The 23,121-nt window shown below is 37.7% G+C and overlaps 1 protein-coding gene across 4 annotated transcripts; it reads left to right on the forward strand.

Moving 5' to 3' along the window:
- Nucleotides 1-27: 27 nt before the first annotated feature.
- MGST1 (microsomal glutathione S-transferase 1) lies at nucleotides 28-20,009 on the forward strand. Of its 4 annotated transcripts, none has more exons than XM_078450065.2 (4): nucleotides 28-244; nucleotides 6,214-6,361; nucleotides 8,585-8,679; nucleotides 16,413-19,225. In XM_078450065.2, the coding sequence occupies exons 2-4, from the start codon at nucleotides 6,236-6,238 to the stop codon at nucleotides 16,555-16,557; spliced, it is 366 nt and encodes a 121-aa protein (XP_078306191.1). In that variant the 5' UTR covers nucleotides 28-244; nucleotides 6,214-6,235; the 3' UTR covers nucleotides 16,558-19,225. The 4 variants fall into 4 exon arrangements, with proteins under 4 accessions (XP_078306191.1, XP_060514245.2, XP_060514243.1 ...); XM_060658262.3 differs by lacking the exon at nucleotides 16,413-19,225 and adding an exon at nucleotides 12,945-13,098; XM_060658260.3 differs by lacking the exon at nucleotides 16,413-19,225 and adding an exon at nucleotides 19,401-20,009 and having other exon boundaries at nucleotides 51-213.
- Nucleotides 20,010-23,121: the final 3,112 nt, after the last annotated feature.

Raw genomic sequence — 23,121 nt, forward strand, 5'->3', positions numbered from 1 at the left:
GTCCCAGCGGGGAACGCATGGGCCGCGGTTCCTCCCTCGCACAACAATCGGGTGACTTGGGGGAGGTGCTTCGCAGGGCTGGGAGTCCTGCTTCTGGAGCTGCAGCGCGAGTACCAGGAAATTAGCAGAGTGGGTAGGGCGCCTGCCTGCTGTCCCGTCTGCCCGCGCTGTGAACGCCCCGAGGTGGCAGCGCAACACGCCCGCTGGGGACAGGTTTGTGGCTGGATTCCTACTCGGATTCACTGTACGTGCCGGGCAGGGGATGCGGAAGGAGAGGGCACCGAGAGGGTGGTGGGCGGGCAGGAGCCTTGCAGGAGGCGGGTGTGGGCTGGAGTGGTCTTTGCCCGCGTGAAACTCCTTTGCTCCATTTAGCTGCTACGCGCTGGCTTTTCAATCTGTCACCTCCGAAAGGGAGCTGAGCCCCTCCTCCCTTGTAGATAAGTTTTCCCCTTTGTCAAACTCCGGGAAAGAAACTTGAGTCAGTCTTGAGTTTCAGTGGTGAGTTACTCATGTTTTCTTCTCAAGCCAGAGGAACGTCCACTTTGAATGGGCCCCCTGGAATTTAGGGAGAATGAAAAGTAGGTGCAAGTTGTAGTTATATGTGAAGGTGCTACCGTTGAAGCAACGTCTGTTCACCCTGAGAGTGTGAATTCCTGCAGCCCTGGGCCAAGTTGGCTTTCCCACCTCCGGAAATACAGGAAAAACTTGCTCCTCGTGGTTCACTTTCACAGGCAAGAAAAACACCAGCAAGTCTAATGATAATGAGATAACCACAACGGCCACAGCAGCCGCAAAGTGCAGGAGGACATAGGTTAAACTTTGTAATGTTGTAGCCAGCTCCCCAGTCCAGAGGCAGAAGCCGTGGGAAACTCTGATTTGGGAGTTGAGGCCTCAGACAGTATTGCTATCACTGGACTGGGGCAGTGGAGAGAAGGGTGCATGTAAATCTCCCATCTCCTTGTTTCCTTTGAAATAGTCCCAAGGCCTCTTGGTAGTCTGGGCACTCTTATTTTCTCCTTTGCCTTCTGCCTGTTTTCTCTCCAAGGGAATGCCAAGTGGGTTGTAATCAAGCATTGTTGTACGGCAGATGGAAAATTCCCCCAGACCCTCAGGTTACAGCCTTTCAGCCATGTAAGACTAGAGTTCTTAGGGCCTTAGAATCAAGCTACACACACCTTTTGCATCCCCTGGCGGCTTCCTGCCCTGGGAGTTAGCGTAGATTATAATAGAGTTTATGGTCCTGTGCTGTTTCCAAAATAAGAGGACTATGTGTGTTCGTTGACCATCTTTGGTCATTTTTTAAAATGACAAATAGTCCAAATTTGAATATTGCTCTGTGGTGGACAAGTACAGTTTTTCTAAGGGTTTGTTTGAGAGCGGACTTTATTAGTCACTGAGGCTGGGAAGGGAGGTCAGCACTGGCCCCTGAGAACAGCCTTACCCCACATCCACCCAGATCCCTCAGCGTTTTCCTCCCGGCACCTGGGTTCTGAAGTATAGGAGGCCAGGGCTGCAGTTGCCTCAACCGGTCCAGAAATTCTAGAATTGATAACCAGCAAAAAGGCCATTGAATTATCTTTTTTCTTTATCTTGTGGTAGCGTTCTATTTGTTTTAGAAGGTGAAAAGTTGCGGAGTCATGGCTCCGGAGATGTATGCCCAGATTTTTTGTGTGTTTCGCAATATTGATGTTGCAAGGCCACCATAAATAAGAACTTTGTCCTTTTGGCCAAGAGCCTGTAAAGACAAGAGGAATAGTCCATAGTTGAGAGATAGACTCAACTGTAATAGATACAATGGGGGTAGGCATGGTGTTGGGTGGGGACAGCAAGGTAGGAAGATGAGATTGGGCAGAAAAAGACTCCCAGAAAACCAAAGTAGTCTAGAATTCTTAGCCTTGATGGTGGATAGCCCATGATGAGCTGAACACTTAAGAAAACTGGATTCTAGTCTTGGTCCCTCTACTGTGAATTTGGGTCAGATTACTCACTCTACCTCTCCAGGCCTCGGTTTCCTTATACCTTAAAGGCAGAGACAAATATGACTTGCTCCAACTACCTTAGAGTTTTCTAGATCAAGTGACATCATGTAAAAGCTTTTTGAAAACTCTAAAATGATCTCCTCAGCGCTTAGGACAGTGCCAAAGTAGGAACTTATTTACCAAATGCTTATATAGCACTTACCAGGTCCGAGTACTTTTCCAAGATCTTCAGACTTTACTCATTTGACACTCACAAGAATCCTGTGAGAAAGGAAGTATTAACCTCATTATACAGGAGAGGTAAGTAAGTCCCCGAGAAGTTAAATCCCCACCAGTAAGTGGCAGAATCTAATTCACCTGGACTCTAGTCTAGTTCCAGAGTCTCTGTGTGCTCAACACTCTTCTCCTTGTCCCTTCAGAGGAGAAGCAGTCACCTCTACCTTAGGGGACCGAGCCCTACTCTCTGGCAAAAATGATGGAGGTATTCTCTGCTGTGCTGACCCATGATGGACAATGAAAGGAACAGTACACTATACAAATATGACATCATTGTAATATTTTATTTTCTTTTTTTAATGTTTATTTATTTATTTTGAGATAGAGAGTGGGGAAGGGACAGAGGGAAGGAGAGAGAGAATCCCAAGCAGGGCCTGCACTGACAATGCAGACCCCGATGTGGGGCCTAATCCCATAAGCTGTGACATAATGACTTGATCCGAAATCAAGAGTCAGAGGCTTTACCAACTAAAGCACCCAGGCGCCCCATAATATTTTATTTTCCATAATTCATAACCAACTTGGATTTGTACCTCACTCCTAGAATACTCAAAACACCTAACATTTTACTCTTTTAATTATTAGTACTACTATATTGCTCTCCTCCCTCCTGGCAACCTTTTCTAGTAAAAAGCTTTCAGTAATTGCATTTTGACTACAGTGTCCAGCCATGACGTGGGCTCAAGGCAACTTACTGACAAATCAGCTTTGAAAAAAAGTCTAGTCCAGCATCATTTTATTCCATGCCATGAATCACTTCTCTATCTCTTAATGTCTTACCTTCATTATTCCTCACCTGGCCCTCAGGTCTCTGAGAGGTGGTTTGTGGTATGAAATCAGAAGCTTGGCATTGGCCCATTTCCCCAAACCACAGACCCGAGGAGTTCAGCCACATTCTCCGTGTTGGAAAAACTTTGTGAGGTGCACTTTCAATGTGTTGTTCACATTTAAAGAAAAAAAAAACCTCTCATTGCCCTTTTCCTCCAACTGCTGACATCTTTGTGTGCTTTTACCACCAGCTGTTCTGGAAAGCTTCCACTTTCTCTCTACTTTTTCTTAAAAAAAATTTTTTTTTCATGTTTATTTATTTTTGAGAGAGACAGAGTGCGAGCTGGGGAGGGGCAGAGAGAGAGGGAGACACAGAATCTGAAGCAGGCTCCAGGCTCTGAGCTGTCAGCACGGAGCTGGATGAGGGACTCGGACCCACGAGCTGTGGGATTATGACCTGAGCCAAAGTCGGATGCTTAACTGAGCCACCCAGGCACCCCTCTACTTTTTCAATACCAATTTTCTCAAAGGGAAGACCATTCTCTGGGCATTCCACTGCTAAATAAATTTCATTCTGAAACATTCGTAGAGACCTACAGAAACTGTTTTAGATGTAAAATTATTGTTAAATAACAACAATTCCTACTTGATAAACTTTTCTCAATTTTTTTAAATTAACATTCCTGCTATGTTTCTTCAGATCTCTGTCCAGAGGCTTAGGGATCCCTTATTAAGCTAGTTACATGAACTCTGAGGGATAGTGCAGTTTATTCATGACTTCCTCCCGACCCCTGCCCCCACTAGTGGAACAAGATCAGATACGTTAAATGGCACTAAAAGTATTGTCTTGCACTGAGAGCTTATATAACATTCTGTGCTTTCAAGACTACTGACCTGTGGAGGTGGATTAGTTTATTGTATGTATTTGTTTTTGTTTTTTAAATGGGGGCATATAGTTTCTGTTTGCTTAAATCCAAAGTACATTTTCAGCCTACCTTGTAAAACAGGGGTTACTTGAGAAGCTTTGGTTTCTTTATCTGAAAAATGGGAATAATAGTACCTACCCCGTGGCGTCATTGGAAGAGGAAACAAGATAACAGATGTAAGATATGCCAGCTGGCCACAGAGCAGGCATTCAATCAATGTTAGTTGAATGAGAATTAAACAGTTTGCAGTCTCTCTCTCTCTCTCTTTTTTTTTTTTTTTAATTTTTGAGAGAGATAGACAGAGTGTGAGCAGAGGAGGGGCAGAGAGAGAGAATCCCAAGCAGGCTTCGGGTTCTGAGCTGTCAGCACAGAGCCCCATGTGGGGCTCAAACTCGTGAACTGCAAGATCATGACCTGAGCCGAAGTTGGGTGCTTAACTGACTGAGCCACCCAGGCACCCCAGCAGTTTGCAGTCTCTTGAAGAAGATAGTACAGTGTAGTTAGTGTACAAGATATGAAGTCATAGGCATGGGTTTGCGTCCTAACTTGGCTGCTTAATATCTTGGAGTCACATTTGCTTCATCTATGAAATGGATATAGATATAAGGACTGTAATGGTATGGTTACAAAGATTAAATAATGCATATAAAGTACATGACAGAATTGGACACCTAGTGAGCTCTTACAAAATTAAGCGTATATGTATGTTGTTTCGATCATACTAACAGCAATGCGTAGACACAGGATGACCAGTAACACAGTATAAGAAGAGATATAAATTTATAGATTATTGGTAGATGGATAGAATGATCAGAATTTGATAGATGTCACTCTAGTAAGTTGGCATTCAGGGGTTGAGTTTTAAAGGCAGGAGTGGACATTGCGTATAAGAGACAGTACTACATGCCAAGGGTGGATATGAGAAAAGATGTGTGTTTATGTGGACAAGATAGAAGAAGCAGATAGCAGGGCTGATCATAGAATGAGAGGACATTAAAGAGAATGGCTACCAGACAGGGTAGGAAATTTAAATTTGAAGCTTTACTTAATCCCTACCCACTTTGACTTCAGTATCACTGGTCTATCTTAGCTTTCCTTCTGAGTACATTCCCAATTATACTTCCAACTCCAGACAGATAGTAACATTCATTGCAATGTGAAGTAACCTGAAGACTTATATAAAGATAATCTTCCTGGGGCATCTGGTGGCTCAGTCAATTGAACGTCTGGCTTTGGCTCAGGTCATGATCTCATGGTTCATGAGTTCAAGCCCCAAGTCATGCTCCCTGCTGTCATTAAGGATCCTCTGTCCCCTTCTTTCTCTGCCCCTCCTCACTCGTGTGCTCGCTCTCTTCCTCAAAAATAAAATAAAATGGAATAAATTAAATTAAATTTAAAATATTAAAGATAATCTTTCTTCCCTTATTCCTTCTATGAAAGTACCATCAATGCCAATTCCTTACTTTGCATTTGCCTAGCATTTTGTTTCTAATATCCTGCTTCCCCTTCTTCACTTGTGTTGGTACTGATGATGACCATAATCATGCTGATAATGATGATCATAATATAATAAACCTTACTGAGGGTGTTCCATGGGCCAGGTGCTGTGCTAAGTATAAATTTATTCCACATGCTATGTCAATTAAATCCTGGCAACAAACCAGTAAGTTAGGAGCCGTTACTATTGCTATCTTATAAATGAAGAATTTCGTTTCAGAGAGGTCGAATCTCTGAACCAAAGTTAACCAAATGGTGGGACTGGAATTCAAATCTTGTAGCCTGGGATCCTAAACACTATTGAAATGGCAAAAAGCTATAAGCTGGGTTTCTAAAGCAGGACGTGTATTAGAATTTAGGCATTCCCAATCAAACATTAATGGTGCTACTATGTACATAATTTGATGTTTCTAATGAGATCAGTCCATGAACTCTGGTCTTTTGGGTCCAGCTTGCAGTTTGATGCAAAAATATGATTTTAGTCTCTATAGAATTTTGCCCATTTATCTTTCCTTCTCATACCCCTACATTTTCATTTTCGCTCCATGCCTGTTTGATATCTTCAAGCTTAATGTTATAGAACTAGAAAACAACCTGATACTATTTATTTTGAAATTGAAAAAAAGATGATTTCTTCTGTGAATAAACCCAAGATCCTTTTTTAAGAACAATATAGTTAATGCTGCAATGTAAGTACATTATGTGACTATCAAGTTATTTGGGGTATTTATGTCTGCTTTTCCTATCTTGTCTAAAATATTTTTAAGATTCCAGACCAAAATTGAAAAAATGGTTGACCTCACTGAGCTTATGGAAAATGAAGTATTCATGGCCTTTGCTTCCTATACAACGATTATTCTTTCAAAAATGATGTTTATGAGTACTGCAACTGCATTCTTTAGATTGACAAGAAAGGTAAGACATTTAGGGGCGATATTTTCCTTTAAGACTTGAAATTTGGGAAAACAATTTTCTTAATTTACTTTTTTTTTTTTTTTTTTGGTAAAGCCCAATGGCACGTTGTTTAATATTGCAAATGCATTATGCAGTCATTTGGTACAGATGCATCTGATATATTTATGGAACAGGCACTTTCTCCTGGAAACTACTAAGTGGTTGTTTTCATTGTGGCTTTTACCTTTTGTCATGCTGCTTAGTATATGAGATTCCTGTATTCTGTAAGCAGATTCCATGCTTCTTAGTGTATGAGATTCCTGAGATTCCTGTATGTTCCTCATATTAGTATATGAGATTCCTGTAGTATCAAAGTTTTCAAGGAAACGTTCTATAATTTTGGAGTTAATTTTGCCTGCTAGAGTTTAGAAAATAGTCATTTTCCAGACAGTTAACTGGTGTGTTCAGTTCTATGACAGGTGAAGGATATACCTTTGGGGACAGAATTAAGTTCTTATGATTATCAATAGAGTCTTTTATGACTGGGACAAGACATTTGAATTTTGTGTAGTTCCAACTTCTTAAGTAGGTGCTATTTCTGCCCAGCATTATAAGAATGTGATTTTTTCCTAAAATGGAGGGTTGGGGAAGGTATTAGAAAGATTTTGGAACATATATCCTGTACTCAAGCAGGGTTTCTAACACAGTAAGGGGGGTAGAGCAAAGCTACCTTGACAGAGAAACTATTTTCATTGGTGTCGTCCCTTGTCAGCAACTACTTCCTGGAAACACCTATTTCTCTAGGAGTGCCTGTCCTGAGTTTTTGTCCAGAGACTTACTTTTGTCTAGAGCTCACAGTCATCCTTAAGATATTTCCCTGTTACTGTCTTGAGGTATAATTCCTTCCCAAGGACATTTACATTTTAACACGGGCATACACAGACATGTTTAAGGCTCTAATAGGTCCAGGTGTTAGAGCAGCAAGCAGTAAGGTAGTTGCCTACCACCAGCTCCACAGTGTCCTCTAGAAACATGGCACACAGCATAGCAGAAATGTTCCCTGTCTTATAAGGAAAAGAGAAAGGAACTCAGATTTGTGGAATACCAATGATATGTAGCCGTGTGGTGCTCTTGGTATGTGTGAAATCACAGGATCATTTTACATCATCGTTCATATTATCACGGGAAATGAGGGTTAGCCCCCCCATTTTACAGTTGAGGAACTGAAGATCAGAGACATTATGCACCAATAAAGGGTGATGCTGAGATTCTAATTCAGACTGCTTTAAACTCAAATCTCATGCACTTGCCATTGTAATACATTTGTTTACTTGTTTGAAACATGTTTATTGAACATCTAGTGTGTGCCAGACAGAGCTGACTTCAAGAGCTGATCCTGTATCATGTCCTTTCTCATCAGTTCTCTTCAACATCTTAATCTGAGATAAATGTTTATATCATATTAAGAAAAATAATATTTATGGATTTCTAAGTGTAAATTAGGCTAATTTTGTAGTTCATGTTTTTCTTTGCTTTGAATTATTAAGCAGTGGAGCATACTTAAATATTTCTTAAATGCATTTTTCAAGTTTCAAGGGATGGGGAAGTCATATCAAAGAGCATAATCATTGCAGGAAGAAATAAATGAATATATGCCGTAGAACATGTCCTTTATAGGAATGCAATTCAACTTCTTATATTTCACTATATTATTCAACCCAAAGTGTTAATTCAGCAAAAGAAAAGAGATACACATATCCTAACAAAGTACAAAATACATTTCCTGCCCCTCACTCTTTTATGTTTCTTGCCCGTTCTCTAACATCCTTGGCTGGTAAACTTACGACTTTCCTATGAACCAGTCAGTTGCAAATGTTAATACCCTTGAGATAAGTTATATCAACATCACTATGAAAAAAAATGCCAATTCACCATAATAATAGTCAATGATAACTTAAAATTATGCTCTCTTTTCCCTTTATGGTTCCTTTTTGCTATTTTTATACGTTGGTTTTTATTTAAGTCCCTATTTATTCTTTTCTTTAAAAAAATTTTTGGACTGTTAATAAAAATGCAGATTTAAAGTATAGACCCTTACCTGTGCTTGAGCTCTGAATTTTTTCCTAAGGGCCAATCTGGATGCCTGTATTTCTTCTGTTAAAATCCAAATAACTTATCAGGTAGAATACTCACCTGTTATTTGGTATTTGAACAACGTTTCTTATTCCTTGGTATTTGGAATAGGTTTTTGCCAACCCAGAAGACTGTGTAGGCTTTGGCAAAGGAGAAAATGCCAAGAAATATCTTCGGACAGATGACAAAGTGGAACGTGTACGAAGGTAAACACACTGCCTCCTGAAATTATCTGTTTTATCAAAGAATTTTGGTCAAGGAGCTCAGTGAGATGTTGAGGGTCATAAGAAGAGGGAAAAGCAGTCATCTTATATAGTCCATATAATAATTATGGAAAATTAGGATGTAGAAGTCTCCAACTCTCACTGCAATTGTACATGTTGCCAATTTCCTACTTTGTTGGGGTTAATAACTTTGTTCTGTGTAGGGATTTTTCGAAAGTAGTTACAGGTAGGAGGTAAAATGAGGATAGAAGATTCTTGTGTTTTGTCATCTTTCTCTAGAGTTGAGAGTGTCAGCTTGTGTGAAAGGTTGAAGATACTTTTGCATAAGACTCAAAATGTGGGTGGGTGACTCAGTCAATTAAGTGTCTGACTCAATTTTGGCTCAGATCATGATTTCATGGTTCACGGGATCAAGCCCCATGTCAGGCTCTGCACTGACAGCATGGAGCCTGCTTGGGATTCTCCCTCTCTCTCTCTCTTTCTCTCTCTCTCTGCCCCTCCTCGTCTCATACACACTCACTCACTCTCTAGCTCTCTCTCAAAATAAATAAATAAAAATTGAAAAAACAAGACTCAAAATATGAACATGGGAAATCTTGCCCTTCTTTCTCTCTGTCCTTTGTAGGTATTATGTTTAATGCACTGAGAATTCAATAAACAATGAAAAGCAATAAGCCAAGATACCATTCACACAGGTTCCTAATATAATTAATATACTTAAAAAAAACACATTGAATTCTAGTTCCAAGTGTATATTTCTTAATCCTTTCCATAAAGTCATGTAAATTTCAAACTTTTTTCACCTCTGCTGAACTGTAATTGACAAAATTATAAGACATTTGAAGTGCACAGCATCATGATTTGATCAATATATGTTGTGAAAGGTTTATCCCCAACGTGTTCATTAACACATCCATCACCTCCACATTTACCAACCTCTTTGTTTTTTTATGAAAACATTTAAGTTCTAATCTCTTAGCAAATTTCAATTACACAGTACAGTGTTATTAACTATAACCACCATGTTATGCTTTAGATCCACAGACCTTCTTCATCTTATGACTAAAATTTTGTACCTTTTCACCAACCTGTTCTTAGTTCCCCCAAGCATCTGGCAATCACTTTTCTACTCTGTTTCTATGAGTTTGACTTCTTTTCCCTGTCTTTTAGATTCCTTATATAACTGATACCATACAACATTTATCTTTCTCTGTCTGCTTTATTTTATTTAGCATAGTGTCCTCCAGGTTCATCCATGTTGTTGCACATAACAGGATTTACTTCTTTTTCAAGGATGAATAATCTTCCATCGCATATATATGCCACATTGTCTTTATCCACTCATCCGTTGAGGGACACTTAGGGTGTTTCTGTATCTTGGCTATTGGGAATGCTGTAATGAACATGGGAATGCAGATATCTCTTTGGAATAATGGTTTCTTTTTTTGGATATATGCCCAGAAGTGGAATTGCTGGATCATCTGGCTAGAACCTCCATACTGTTTTCCATAGTGGCTGCACTAGTTTGCATTCCCACCAACAGTGTTCCCTTTTTACCACATCCTCCCCAGCATTTGTTATCTCTTGTCTTTTTTGATAATAGCCATCCTAACAGAGGTTAGGCTAATCAAAACCATTGCCAGCCAATAGTTTTGGATGTCTTTTTTGGACAAAAATGACTATTCAGGTCCTTTGTCATTTACCAATTGGATTATTATTATTGCTATGGAGTTGTATAAGTTCTTTGTATATTTTGGATATTAACTACGTATCAGATATGTGATTTGCAAATATTTTCTCCTATTCCGTAGATTGTCTTTCCATTTTGATGATGGCTTCCTTTGCTGAACAGAAGCTTTTTGGTTTGATATAGACCCATGTGTTTCTTTTTGGTTTTGTTGTCTTTGCTTTTGGCATCAAATCCAAAAAAAAAAAAAAAAAAAAAAAAAATCATTGCCAAAACCAATGTCAAGGAGCTTACCTTCTGTGTTTTCTTCCAGGAGTTTTATGGCTTCAGGTATTACATTCAAGTCTTCAATCTATTTTGAGTTCATTTTTGTGTATAGTATAAAGTGGGGTCCTGTTTTCATTCTTTTGCATGTGGATATCCAGTTCTCCTAACACAGTTTATTGAAGAAACTGTACTTTCTTCTTGTATATTATTGGCTCTTTTGTCAAAAATTAATTGACTGCAAATCATGGGTTTATTTCTGGGTTTTCTAGAAAATTAGTTATAGGAAATTAGTTGACTATAAATACATTGATTTATTTCTGTTCCTTTGATCTATATGTCTACTTTTATGCCAGTACCATACTGCCTTGATTATTATAGCTTTGTAATACAGTTTAAAATCAGGAACATATGCCTCCAGCTCTGTTCTTCTTTCTCAATTGCTTTGGATTATTCAGGCCTTTATGGTTTCATACAAACTTTAGGATTGTTTTTTCTATTTCTCTAAAAAAAATGCCATTGAGATTTTGAGAGGGAGTGCACTGAATCTGCAGATTGCTTTGAGTAGCATGAACATTTTAACAATATCAGTTCTTCCAATCTATGAGCACAGAAGATCTTTCCATTACTTTGTATCTTCTTCAGTTGTTTTCATCAGTGTCTTATAGTTTCCAATTATAGATCTTCCACTTCCTTGGTTAAATTTATCCTTAAGTATTTTATTCATTTGGGCTCTATTGTAAATTAAATTGTTTTTTAAATTATTCTTTCTGATATTTCATTGTTAGTGTATAAAAATGCATCTGGTTTCTGTGTACTGATTTTGTATCCTACAGCTTTACTGAATTCATTTATTAGTTTTAATAGTTGTTTGGTGGAATTAGGGTTTCTGATATAATATCATGTCATCTGCAAATAGAGACAATTTTACTTCTTTCTTTCCAATTTGGATTTTTATTTTCTGTTCTTGATTAATTAGTCTGGCTAGGACTTCCACACTGTGCTGAATTAAAGTGGTGAGAGTGGGCATCCTTATCTTACTCCTGATCTTAGAGGAAAAACTTTCAGCTTTTCATGATGTATGACATTAGCCATGGGATTGACATATGTAGACTTCATTATGTTGAAGTATATTCCCTCTATGTCCGATTTGTTCAGAGTCTCTATCATGGGGAATTTTGAATTTTGTCAAATGCTTTTTCTGCATCTCTTGAGATGACAATATGATTTTTATCCTTCTTTTTGTTAATGTGGTGTTGATTTATAGATGTTGAACCATTCTTGCGTCTCTGTATTAAATTTCATTTGATAATGGTATATGATTTTTTAAATCTTTTTAAATTAAACTGTTGTATTTGGTTTGCTAGTATTTTGTTGAGGATTTTCCTATCTATGTTCATCAGGATATTGACCTGTTTTTCTTTTCTTATAGTGCCTTTATCTGGCTTTGGCATCAGGGTAATGCTGGCCTTGTCAAATGAGTTTAGAAGTATTCTGTTCTCTTCTACTGTTTTGGAAGAGTTTGAGAAGAATTGGTATTAGTTCTTTAATTGATCAGTAGAATTAACCAGTGAAGTCATCTGGCCCTGGGTTTCTTTGTTGGGCGGTTTTGATTATTGATTCAGTCTCATTACTAGTAATTGGTCTACTCAGATTTTCTAGTTCTTCATGATTCCATCTTGGTATGTTGTATGTTTCCAGGAATTTGTCCATTTCTTCAAGTTTGTTGTCCAGTTTGTTGGTGTCTAATTGTTCATACTAGTCTCCTTTGTATGTCTCTGGTATCAGTTGGAATGTTTCTACTTTCTTTTTTTTAAATTTTTTTTAACATTTATTTATTTTTGAGACAGAGACAGACAGAGCATGAATGGGGGAGGGTCAGAGAAAGAGGGAGACACAGAATCCGAAGCAGACTTCAGGCTCCGAGCTGTCAGCACAGAGCCCGACGTGGGGCTTGAACTCACGGACCGTGAGATCATGACTTGAGCCGAAGTTGGACTGAGCCACCCAGGCGCCCCAGAATGTCTCTACTTTCAATTCTAATTTTATTTATTTGCATCCTCCCTCATTTTTTCTTGTTAAATCTAAAGGTTTATCTATTTTATCTTTTTAAAAAACCAGTTCTTCATTTCATTGACCTTTTCTATTGTCTTTTTAGGCTATATTCCATTTATTTCCACTATGATTTTTGTTATTTCCTTCTGCTAACTTTGGGGTTAGATTATTTGCCATTTTCTTGTTTCTTGAGGTATAAAGTTAGGTTGTTTATTTGATATCTTTCCTTTTCTTCCTGTAGGATTTATCATCACAAACTTCCCTCTTCAAACTGCTTTTGCTTTTCCCATAAGTTTTGGTGTTTTCTGTTTTATCTTCATTTGTCTCAACATATTTTTTTTATTTCTCTTGATTTCTTCTTTAACCCTTTGGTTGTTTAGTAGTATGTTGTTTAATCTCCACATATTTGTGAATTTTCCAGTTTTTTTTTTCTTGTAATTGATTTCTAGTTTAGTACAGTTATGATTGGAATTGATGATATGATTTCATACTTCTTAAATTTATTAAGTCTTGTTTTTTGGCCTAACATATGATCTGTCCTGGAGAAAGTTCTATGTGTATTTGAGATGAATGTGTATTCTGTTGTTGTGGGGTGGCACGTTTAAAAAAATGTCTTTGGGTTCATCTGAGCTTATGTATAGAATTTAACTCCAATGTTTTCATATTGATTTTATGTCTGGATAATCTGTCCATTGTTATTTTTAAAATTTTATTTATTTTGGGGGGGCAGAGAGAGAGAGAGAGACAGAATCTTAAGCTGATAGTGAGGAGCCTGACACAGAGCTCAAACCCACAAACTGTGAGATCATGACCTGAGCCAATAATCAAGAGTCGAATGCTTAATCGACTGAGCCACCCAGGTGTCCCTGGATGATCTATCCATTGTTGAAAGTAGGGTATTAAAATCCCCTACTATTATTACTATATTGTCATTTCTCCCTTTTGGTCTGTTAATATTTGCTTTATATATTTAGATGCTTCTATGATAGGTGTATAAATATTTACTAATGTTATATCCTCTGGATGAATTGACCTCTTTCATCATTATATAATGGCTTTCTTTATCTCTTATAATCTTTAGCTTGAAGCCTGTTTTGTCTGATATAAGTGTAGCTATTCCTGCTTTCTTTTGTGTTCCATTTCCATGGAATATCTTTTTCCATCCCTTCACTTTCAGTCTATGTGTCCTTAAAGCAGAAATGAGTCTCTGGTAGGCAGCATCTAGTTTTATCTTGGTTTTTTTTTTTTTTTTTTTTTTTTTTTATCCATTCATTCTGTATCTTTTGTTATAGTTACTTATACTACTTTCGTCTTTTAGCCTTTTCTTTTTTAATTTTTTTTTAGTGTTTAATTTTGAAAGAGAGAGAGAGAGAGAGACAGAGCACGAGCAGGGGAGGGGAAGAGGGAGAGGGAGACACAGAATCCAAAGCAGGGTCCAGGCTCTGAGCTGTCAGCACAGAGCCTGACGTGGGGCTCAAACCTACAGACCATGAGATAATGACCTGAGCTGAAGTCGGTCACTTAACCGACTGAGCCACCCAGGTGACTGTCTTCTAGTCTTTATACTAGAGTTATGTGATTTACCCACCATCATTACATTAGTATATTTTGAATTTAATTATATTTGCTTTTGCTGATGAGTTTTATACTTTCATACATTTTCTTCTTACTAATTGCTGTCCTTTTGTTTCAGCTTAAAGAACACCCTTTAATATTTCTAGCTGCTTTAGTGGTGATGAACACTTTCAGCTTTTATTTGGAAAACTCTTATCTCTTCTTCAATCTGAAGGACAACTTTGTCAGGTATAGGATTCCTGATGGCAGGTTTTTTATTGTTGTTGTTATTTTTTTTCTTTTAAAACAGTAGAATATATCATCCACTCCCTTCTGCCTTGTAGTTTCTGGTAAAAAATATTCTGATAGTCTTATAGGGTTCCTTTGTATAAAACAACCTGCTTTTCTCTTGCTGGTTTTAAGAGTCTCTCCTGTCTTTAACTTTTGGTAATTTACTTATAATGTGTTTCAGTGTGGGTCTCTTTGGATTCATATTTTTTTGTAGTTTCTGAGGTTCCTGTATCTGGATATCTGTTTATTTCTCCAGGTTAGGGAAGGTGTTAACCATTATTTTTTGGGCTAAGCTTTCTGCCCCCTTTTCACCCTCTTCTACTTCTGGGACCTCCATAATACATACATACATACATACATACATACATAAAATTAATGTTTTTAATTATATTCCATAAGTTCCATAAACTATATTTACTTTTTCATTATTTTTTTTCTTTTTGTGCCTATAATTGGATGAATTCCACTGCTATGTCTTCAAGTTTACTGATCCTTTATTCTACTTGATCTAGTCTGTTGATGAACCACTTTATTGAATTTTTAAATTCAGTTACTGTATTCTTCTGCTCTGTGTTTTCCTTTAGGCACTTTTTAATATTTTCTATTTCTGTTGTAAATCTAGCTTTGTTCATGCATTTCTCTCCTGACCTTACTGAGCATCTTATGATCATTATTTTGAACTCTGTATTAAGTAAATCTAGTTATTTCTGTTTCATTAAGATCTGTTCCTGTAGATTTATCTTGTTCTTTGGTTTGAAACATATTCTTCTGTTTTTTCATCTTTCTTGGCACAGTGTTGGTTTCTGTGCATTAGATAAAACAACCACTTCTCTCAGTCTTGACAGAGTGGTCTCATGTAGGAAATTAACCTTGTCAATTATCCTAGCCCGAGCCCTGTTGTCTCTCAGACCTTTGTGACAGTCCAAGCTGCCATCTTTGTTTACTGGCCCCCAATAGTTCAAGGTATGTCAAGATTTGTCAAGTGTTCCAAAGGGAGGATCACAGTCAACATTTAAATATAAGCTAATTGGAAGCTGGACATTTAAGTAACAGCTGGGAAAGTATGTAGTTATGCCCCTTCTAAGGAGATACTGGGGTTTGGGCATTTTTGTCAACTCTATCTGTGCTGGGCCTGCGTATAGCCATGTGGACAGATAAGCAGCCGCAGTGACTGCTTGAGCTTGTGGAGAACTGATTCTTTGTTTGCTATGTTTTGTGGGAATAAAATCTAACTAACTCATGACTGTTAGTGCTGATCAGGGCCAGGTGACCCAGGGACCCCTCCCTAGGACTGCAGCCATAAAGGTTGGAGTGAATACATGTGTATAAACTCCTTGCAGGGAGATAGTGGTGACTGGGATCAAGCTAGAGAGAGAAGGCCAAGGAGGTATCCGCCAGCTTCCCTGGTTTCTACAAAGTATCAAAGACTGAACCTAGATACAAGCGTGCTGATGCTTAGGCAGTAGATTTCAAAGTATGTAATTGCAGACCTTTAAGAGAAAGACTGGGAGATGGACAATTTTGCCTGCTTCCTCTGTGCTGACACACAAGTCTTGTACATCCCTTAGCTTCTCTATTTTATTTGTTGTAAGTCTCGTGGGTCTTTGAGATGCAATCCTCAGTAATTTTCAGAGCAAGATATTTTGGGGGTTCTGTCCTGGGGTGAGAGTCTTAAATGTTTGGGCACTAAATGTGAAGTCCAAACCCACTCCTCCTCAGGAAGAAGCTGGGAGTTGGAAATTCCCTCTCAGTTGTGTGACAGTAAGCTGGGGGTAGGGTTTATGCCAAGACTGTGTCTCAGCCTTAAAGATGGGTATTGTTCAATGTCTAGGAGTCACGCAGTTGTTTTCTGGATTTCTTTCAGATGTAATTACTTTGTGTGGAGCTCTACATTTGATGTGGCTGTGGAAGGGAGGGAGTTCAGGAGCCTCCTGTGTCACCATCTTGGCTGTCCCTTTTTCACCCACAGAATTTTTGTTGTTGTTGGGATTCTATTACTGATCTATTAATTACCGTGTCCTAACACTGAAACATCAAAGTTATATATCAATTTCTCATTTAGTGTATTCTTTTCTCTTTTTTTAATATTTATTTATTTTTGAGAGAGAGAGAGATACAGAGCATGAGCAGGGAAGGGACAGAGAGGGGGATATACTGAATCTGAAGCAGGCTCCAGGCTCTGAGCTGTCAGCACAGAGCCTAACACGGGGCTGAGGCTCACAAACCACAAGGTCATGACCTGAGCTGAAGTCGGATGCTTAATCGAATGAGCTACCCAGGCGCCCCACATCTAGTATTTTCTAATGCTCATCCACACATGGTACAATTCTAGGCACATTTCAAGGAATAAGTAAACTTACATAAAATTAAAGAAACAAGAAGTGTTTTCACAACCATACTCAAACATACAGATAGTTAGTTTTGTGGCGAATAGTTAAGATAGGAAACATCATGAGTATAGCTGATGGCACCACTTCTGTTTGGTGAATATGAAGAGTGAAATGGATACTGAAATAAGAAAAATTTACTTCTGTAATTCAGGTATCAGTTAGAGTCTCTAGTCCCTTTAGGATCTAGATCATATTTACATTATCACATTTTTGATTCCCAGTGAGAGTCTGAAACCTCTCCCAAGATTTCTGCAGATTCCCTGTCAGTCTGGTCCCTACATTTGTGCATGTTTCCGTTGTCTACATTTTGTGAGACTAGCACAAACTTGGCTCTTTCCTCAACTCTCGACAAACCAACTTAAGAAATGTGGCTAAAATAGACTTGACTAAATTGAGTCACGTTACGGCAACGCAAACATTTCAAGTTGTAGGTTAGACAGAGCTCTGACGGTGTCCTTCAGCGGCCTCTCCCTGGGAAGTTGCACTGTACCTTCTTTGCTTCGGATGATGCCCAGCAGGACATCATTTTGCAGGCTCTGCTTTTGCCCCATGCATTCTCTTGTTCTACCAGTACCAAAATGAAATTCACATTTTTTTCTTATGCAAAAATTCAATCCCAAGTTATTTATTAAACAAGAATGTTTTTCTTCTAAGAAGAAGTCTGTGCTAGATAGCATGAATAAAATTTTAGCCTCTGCTTCACTTAGTTATATATTTGTTAAGTTAGCAGTCCTGCAGAGTAAATCAGCCAGTCTTAAAAATGGACTGTGTCAAGCGTGTGGATCTAAAATAGTTTCAGGACAGAGAATCAATGTGAAAATTTCAAACTGTATCAGAAAATTATAAGTGTTATGGTGAAAAAGAATAAACTTTAGAAAAGGTGAGTAATGCTTTGTGGAGTTACTAAAACCACCAAAAAGACAGTAAGCAGTTTAAAACTTTGTCTTTACCTTTTTGTACCTCCCTTCTAGAGAAGGTAATCACATCCATGATGCTAATCATGACCCTATACTCATAACATTGCCCGGGACTTGAAAGTGATAACAATTAGACTCTCAATAGCATTAGTAAGTTTGAAGGGAAGATCCAAGTGTCATGTGTGAAAGCTTAATAAAAGATATTTTATTATGAGATTTTAGAGACTTCCCCACTTTCCCTTCCCATTCCCACCCCCCATGTCCATTGTACTTCCAGAGGAGAAAGCCATTATTGAAGCTGATCTTCTAGAAAGCCATTATTGAAGCTGATCTTCTAGTCAGGTTGTGAATAACCATTGACCTTAGTTCTGAAAGGAGTCCGTATCCTTAGAGATGCAGCGAATGTGTGCACAGCGCCCCCTGGTGATCAGACACTGGGTTTTCAGTGTGGAGACAGGAGAAAGCGTCTCCAAGAAAGACTGTCGGGTTTCCTGTTGTAATTTTTGAGACTTTATCGACCCCACCAAAAAGTTTCTAGTAACAATTCGCCATTGGAGATACTTTGCAGATAAAGATTTTCCAGAATCTCCCCATTTCGTTTTTAACCTTGACTTTTTTTTCTTTTCATTACTTCCACATGTAAAGCTATTTCTATTAGTATAGAAATATGTAAATTTCCACATGTAAATCCAATGTCAGGGACTGAGCGGGGCTACAAATGAAGTGAAATGAAGTATGCTTTCAGTATGCAATACTGAAAAAATTGATATCGATGACATGTGGGACAAATAATTAACAACATAAAGTAATAAGTTTTGGAAATGTTAAGATAAATGAATGGCTTAAAGTAAGTTACTTGCATTTGGGCAGACAGAAATCAGTGATGATTAGAAAACATTTTACATATGTATTTATTTAATCCTATCTCACCATGTTCTGGAAAGAATTTGAGACCATATATACATTCAATACAAGATAAAAGGAAAGTTGCAAGGTAATCAGAGCAGCTGGAGAAATAAAGGGTACCATTCAAAAGGAAAAGAAGGAAGGCTTGGCTTTGGTATATAGGGAAAGGAGAGATGTTTAGAATATGCTACTTTCAAAGGCAGAGAATCCCCTTTCCCTCAGAGTGCTTAATCAAGTCTAGGTGATACTCACTGGGGATTCTGCTAAGGGACTGATGCATGGGCTAGGAGTTGAACTAGATGGCTTCCCTTCTGGCCCCAGTGCATGAACAAAGCATTCACTGAGACATTATTGTGTGTGTATCACTGTCACTGCTTCTATTGGGATAATATAAAAGAGCTTTAAGACTGATATTCCTGAAAGTGCAAAGTGTCTTCGTTATTATATGTTGAGATACACTAATAATAGAAACAAAAATAATGATATGTTAAATAAAAGCCAGATTTTTAAAGGGCAAGGCAATTTAAACAAAAATGAAATAAATACACATTTTAAAAAATCCGTTTAGTTTTAAAAGAAATGGAAAAATGAATATATGTCTACTGATTTTGAAAGTAGTGTTTTGCTAATTTCCCACAGAGCTCACCTGAATGACCTTGAAAACATTGTGCCATTTCTTGGTATTGGCCTTCTGTATTCCTTGAGTGGTCCAGATCTCTCTACAGCCATCCTGCACTTCAGACTCTTTGTTGGAGCACGGATCTACCACACAGTCGCGTATTTGACACCCCTTCCCCAGCCAAATCGTGCTTTGGCTTTCTTTCTTGGCTATGGAGTTACTTTTTCAATGGCTTACAGGTTGCTAAAGAGTAGATTGTACCTGTAAGGAGAATCCTACAACTCATCATCCAGTTATTTTCTAAGAATTCTGTACTTCCAATTTATGATGATTTTTTTTTGTTTTTAGATTTTAAGTGGGAGGGGAGCAGAGAAATTTAGATGGGGCAAACAGCCTGAATATTAACATGACCAATATCCTTTATTCTTATGCTTGTACTGAAATTTTAACACAATTCTTAAGTCTTTTGATTTCCTATTTAAGTGCCTTGTGATAAATTCAGATTATAATTTGTAACATTCATTCAACATTTAATATTTTAAATCTATAAAAAGGGTGAGTGTATGTATGATACCCCTGTATTTCAATATTGCTGAAACAGACATACGAAATAAAGAATTTGAAGAATAGTTTAATTTGGTTTAATTTTTCCCATCTTATATTTTCAAAAGTTTTAAACCTACAGGAAAGTGGAAAAGTAGTACAATGTTCCTTTATATATGTTTCACCCAAGTTTACCAACTGTTAACATTTTTCTTACTTGCTTTCACTCTCTCACTCAATGTTTTTTTCTGAATCATTTCAAAGTAGGTTGCAGAAATCATGATACTTCACTTCTAAATACTTCAACATGTATCTCCTATGAATAAGACAATCTCCAAATAAGTGCAATATCATGATCACACACAAGAAATTTAACATTAATATAATAATGTTATATATAATTCATATCTAAATTTCCCTGATTTTTCTAATAACGTCCTTTATAACTGCTATAGTTTTGATCCAGGAATCAAACAAGGACCCACAAGCATTTTGTTATTGTTTCTATTTAGTTTTCAATGAAATTGAAGAGTTCTTTCATTTTTTTTTCTTTTCTTTTTTTTTTTGTCTTTAATAACATTGACATTTTTTTGAGGAGTAAATGCTCGTTTTACGGGATGAACCTTAATCTGACTTTGTTTTTCTATTGTTTTCTTGTTCTTATGTTCAGATTAAACATTTTTGGTGACACTGTGTCTTCCACATTACAACATATCAATAAGCATATGATGTCAGTTTGCCCTGTTAATTGGTGCTGTTCAATTTGATCAACTTAGTAAGGTTGTATCAACCATATTTGTCCATTGTAAAGATATCTTTTTATTTTTGTAATCATACATGGGGACAAGTTGACACTACCCAAATCCTGTTTTCCTATAAACTTTCACCCAATGGGTTGAGCATTCTAATAATGCTGTCTGGTTTCCACATAAAAATATTAATATATACATATAAAAATTCATGAAATATATATAAGTATACAAACATATAAACACATATAAATCCACACAGATTTAGATTTTTAAATGGAATTATGTGTACTTAATATCTTATAATAAAGGATGAACTTCTAAAATATCAATATTACACTTGCCACTAAATTTATATTATTAGTTTTGCTATCTCTTGATTAGTCTCAATTATAAATACATATTTCTTAAAAAAGTGCTTTTAGTGGCTCTCATAATTGTTCATTCAGGTTTACTGCACAAGAGAATATCATTATGTAATATTTTAGGTCTCATAATTTGAGCAACTCTTAAGTACATAAACAGAAACTGTTGGCCTATGGAGAATTCTGTACAAGTTTCTTTTTACTTTTTTTTTTTTTTCTGTTTGAAAGCAGCTTGTGCATAGCATGGGTCTTGGCTTCAGAAAAGCTTGTAGTGTAATTAATGGAAAAGTCCATGAGCTTAGAAGTGAAAGGCCCAAAGTTCAAGGATTGGATCTACCTGCATAAACACACACACACACACACACACACACTCTCTCTCTCTCTCTCTCTCTCCCTGCTCTTTGGATTTGGATTACCTATTTACCCTGTCTGAGCTTCATTTTCCTCAAACTTTTTGTGAGATTTTTTAAAGGTCTAAAGATCTCTGTGTGTGGAGCCTATAAAAAAATACTTTCTAAACAAGTAAGTGTTCTCCATGTGAAAAATTATCTGAGTAATCTATCAGGCTTAACGATTCAGTTAGCTGAAGTTTTCTTAGCTTCATGTGAGATCTTTAACCATGGTCATTCTTCTCTTTGTTTTTTTTAAATTTCTACTTCCCTAGTAATGCTTCTCAGAGTATTAGCTGAGTAGACTGTGGTTATCATAATGGTTATCCATTCAGTTACTAATATTTGATACCCATCACTAAACTGTCAGGACAAAAAAACAGACATTTAAGTTTTATATTCTCAGAGGCATAAGAACTATGTGTATGTGCAGAAAACATTTAAGAAAAAATGAAAATGTCCAGAAGTAACCTACTTCATTTAATTCCCAAGTTTGAATAATAGTTGCAAAGACAATTTTATTTTTTTAATTTAAAACAATTTTTTTAATGTTTATTTTTGAGAGACAGAGAGAGAGAGAGTGCAAGTAGGGGAGGGGCAGAGAGAGAAGGAGACACAGAAACTGAAGCAGGCTCCGGGCTCAGAGCTGTCAACACAGAGCCCGACGCGGGCTCAAAGTCATGAACTCCGGGGTCATGACGTGAGCTGAAGTCAGATGCTTAACCGACTGAGCCACCCAGACGCCCTGTAAAGACAATTTTAAATGGTTTCTAACTCTATTTTCCCTTACAAGAGAAGCTTTAGATGTTGGGAGATTCACTAGTGGAATCATTTTTTTTTTAATGTTTATTTATGTTTGAGAGAGATGGGGAGGGGCATTGAGAGGGAGACAGAAGATCCAAAGCGGACTCTGTGCTGACAGCAGACAGCCTGATGCAGGGCTCGAATTCACAAACCATGAGATCATGACGTGAGCTGAAGTAGGAGGCTCAATCGACTGAACTACCTACGTGCCCCAGTGGAATTGTTTTAATGGAAGCAGATGGATGAAGGGGACAAATACTGGTCTAGTCTCTCCTGCACCAAGGATTCCCCACTTGACCACATGATACCCTGGGCTTTAGAGCAAAGTGCACAGTGAGCAACTCACCTGTGATCGGACAGACATGGAAAAGAGAGTGCACAGTTTACACACACTGTTATCTGCGAGGCATATGGTGGATATGTTCATGTTTCTGCCACTTAATTGGAACTCTGAAAGTGAGGATTGTGTTTTATTTATTTTTGTATACGTGTTCTCATTCATGTACACAGACATGCATATAAATACTCGCACCCACACACGTCGTATTCTCAAACCCTACATCACACACACACAGCCGGTACCAGCACCATCACCAGTACTAACCGTTATGGATACTTAGTGATTGGGCAACATGTTACTTCTTCAAACTTCGCCATCTCCCTTCACTCATGCCTTGCTATCCCCTCACCTACCCTAAAACAGCTCTACCGTAAGTCAAGATTTTTCTGCAGAAATCAGAAGATATTTATCTGTAATTCTTATAGATGCCGTATGTAGGGAAGCGATGGGAGTTTTGTTGGAGAGGATGCAGTGGCTCTCGAATGAGGGTGAAAGGTGGGACATGTTTCATTAAAATCTCTACAGCTAGCATCTATACACACAATTTTATA

The sequence above is a fragment of the Panthera onca genome, chromosome B4 (assembly GCF_046562875.1).
Source record: "Panthera onca isolate mPanOnc1 chromosome B4, mPanOnc1 haplotype 2, whole genome shotgun sequence".
Lineage (NCBI taxonomy): Eukaryota > Metazoa > Chordata > Mammalia > Carnivora > Felidae > Panthera > Panthera onca.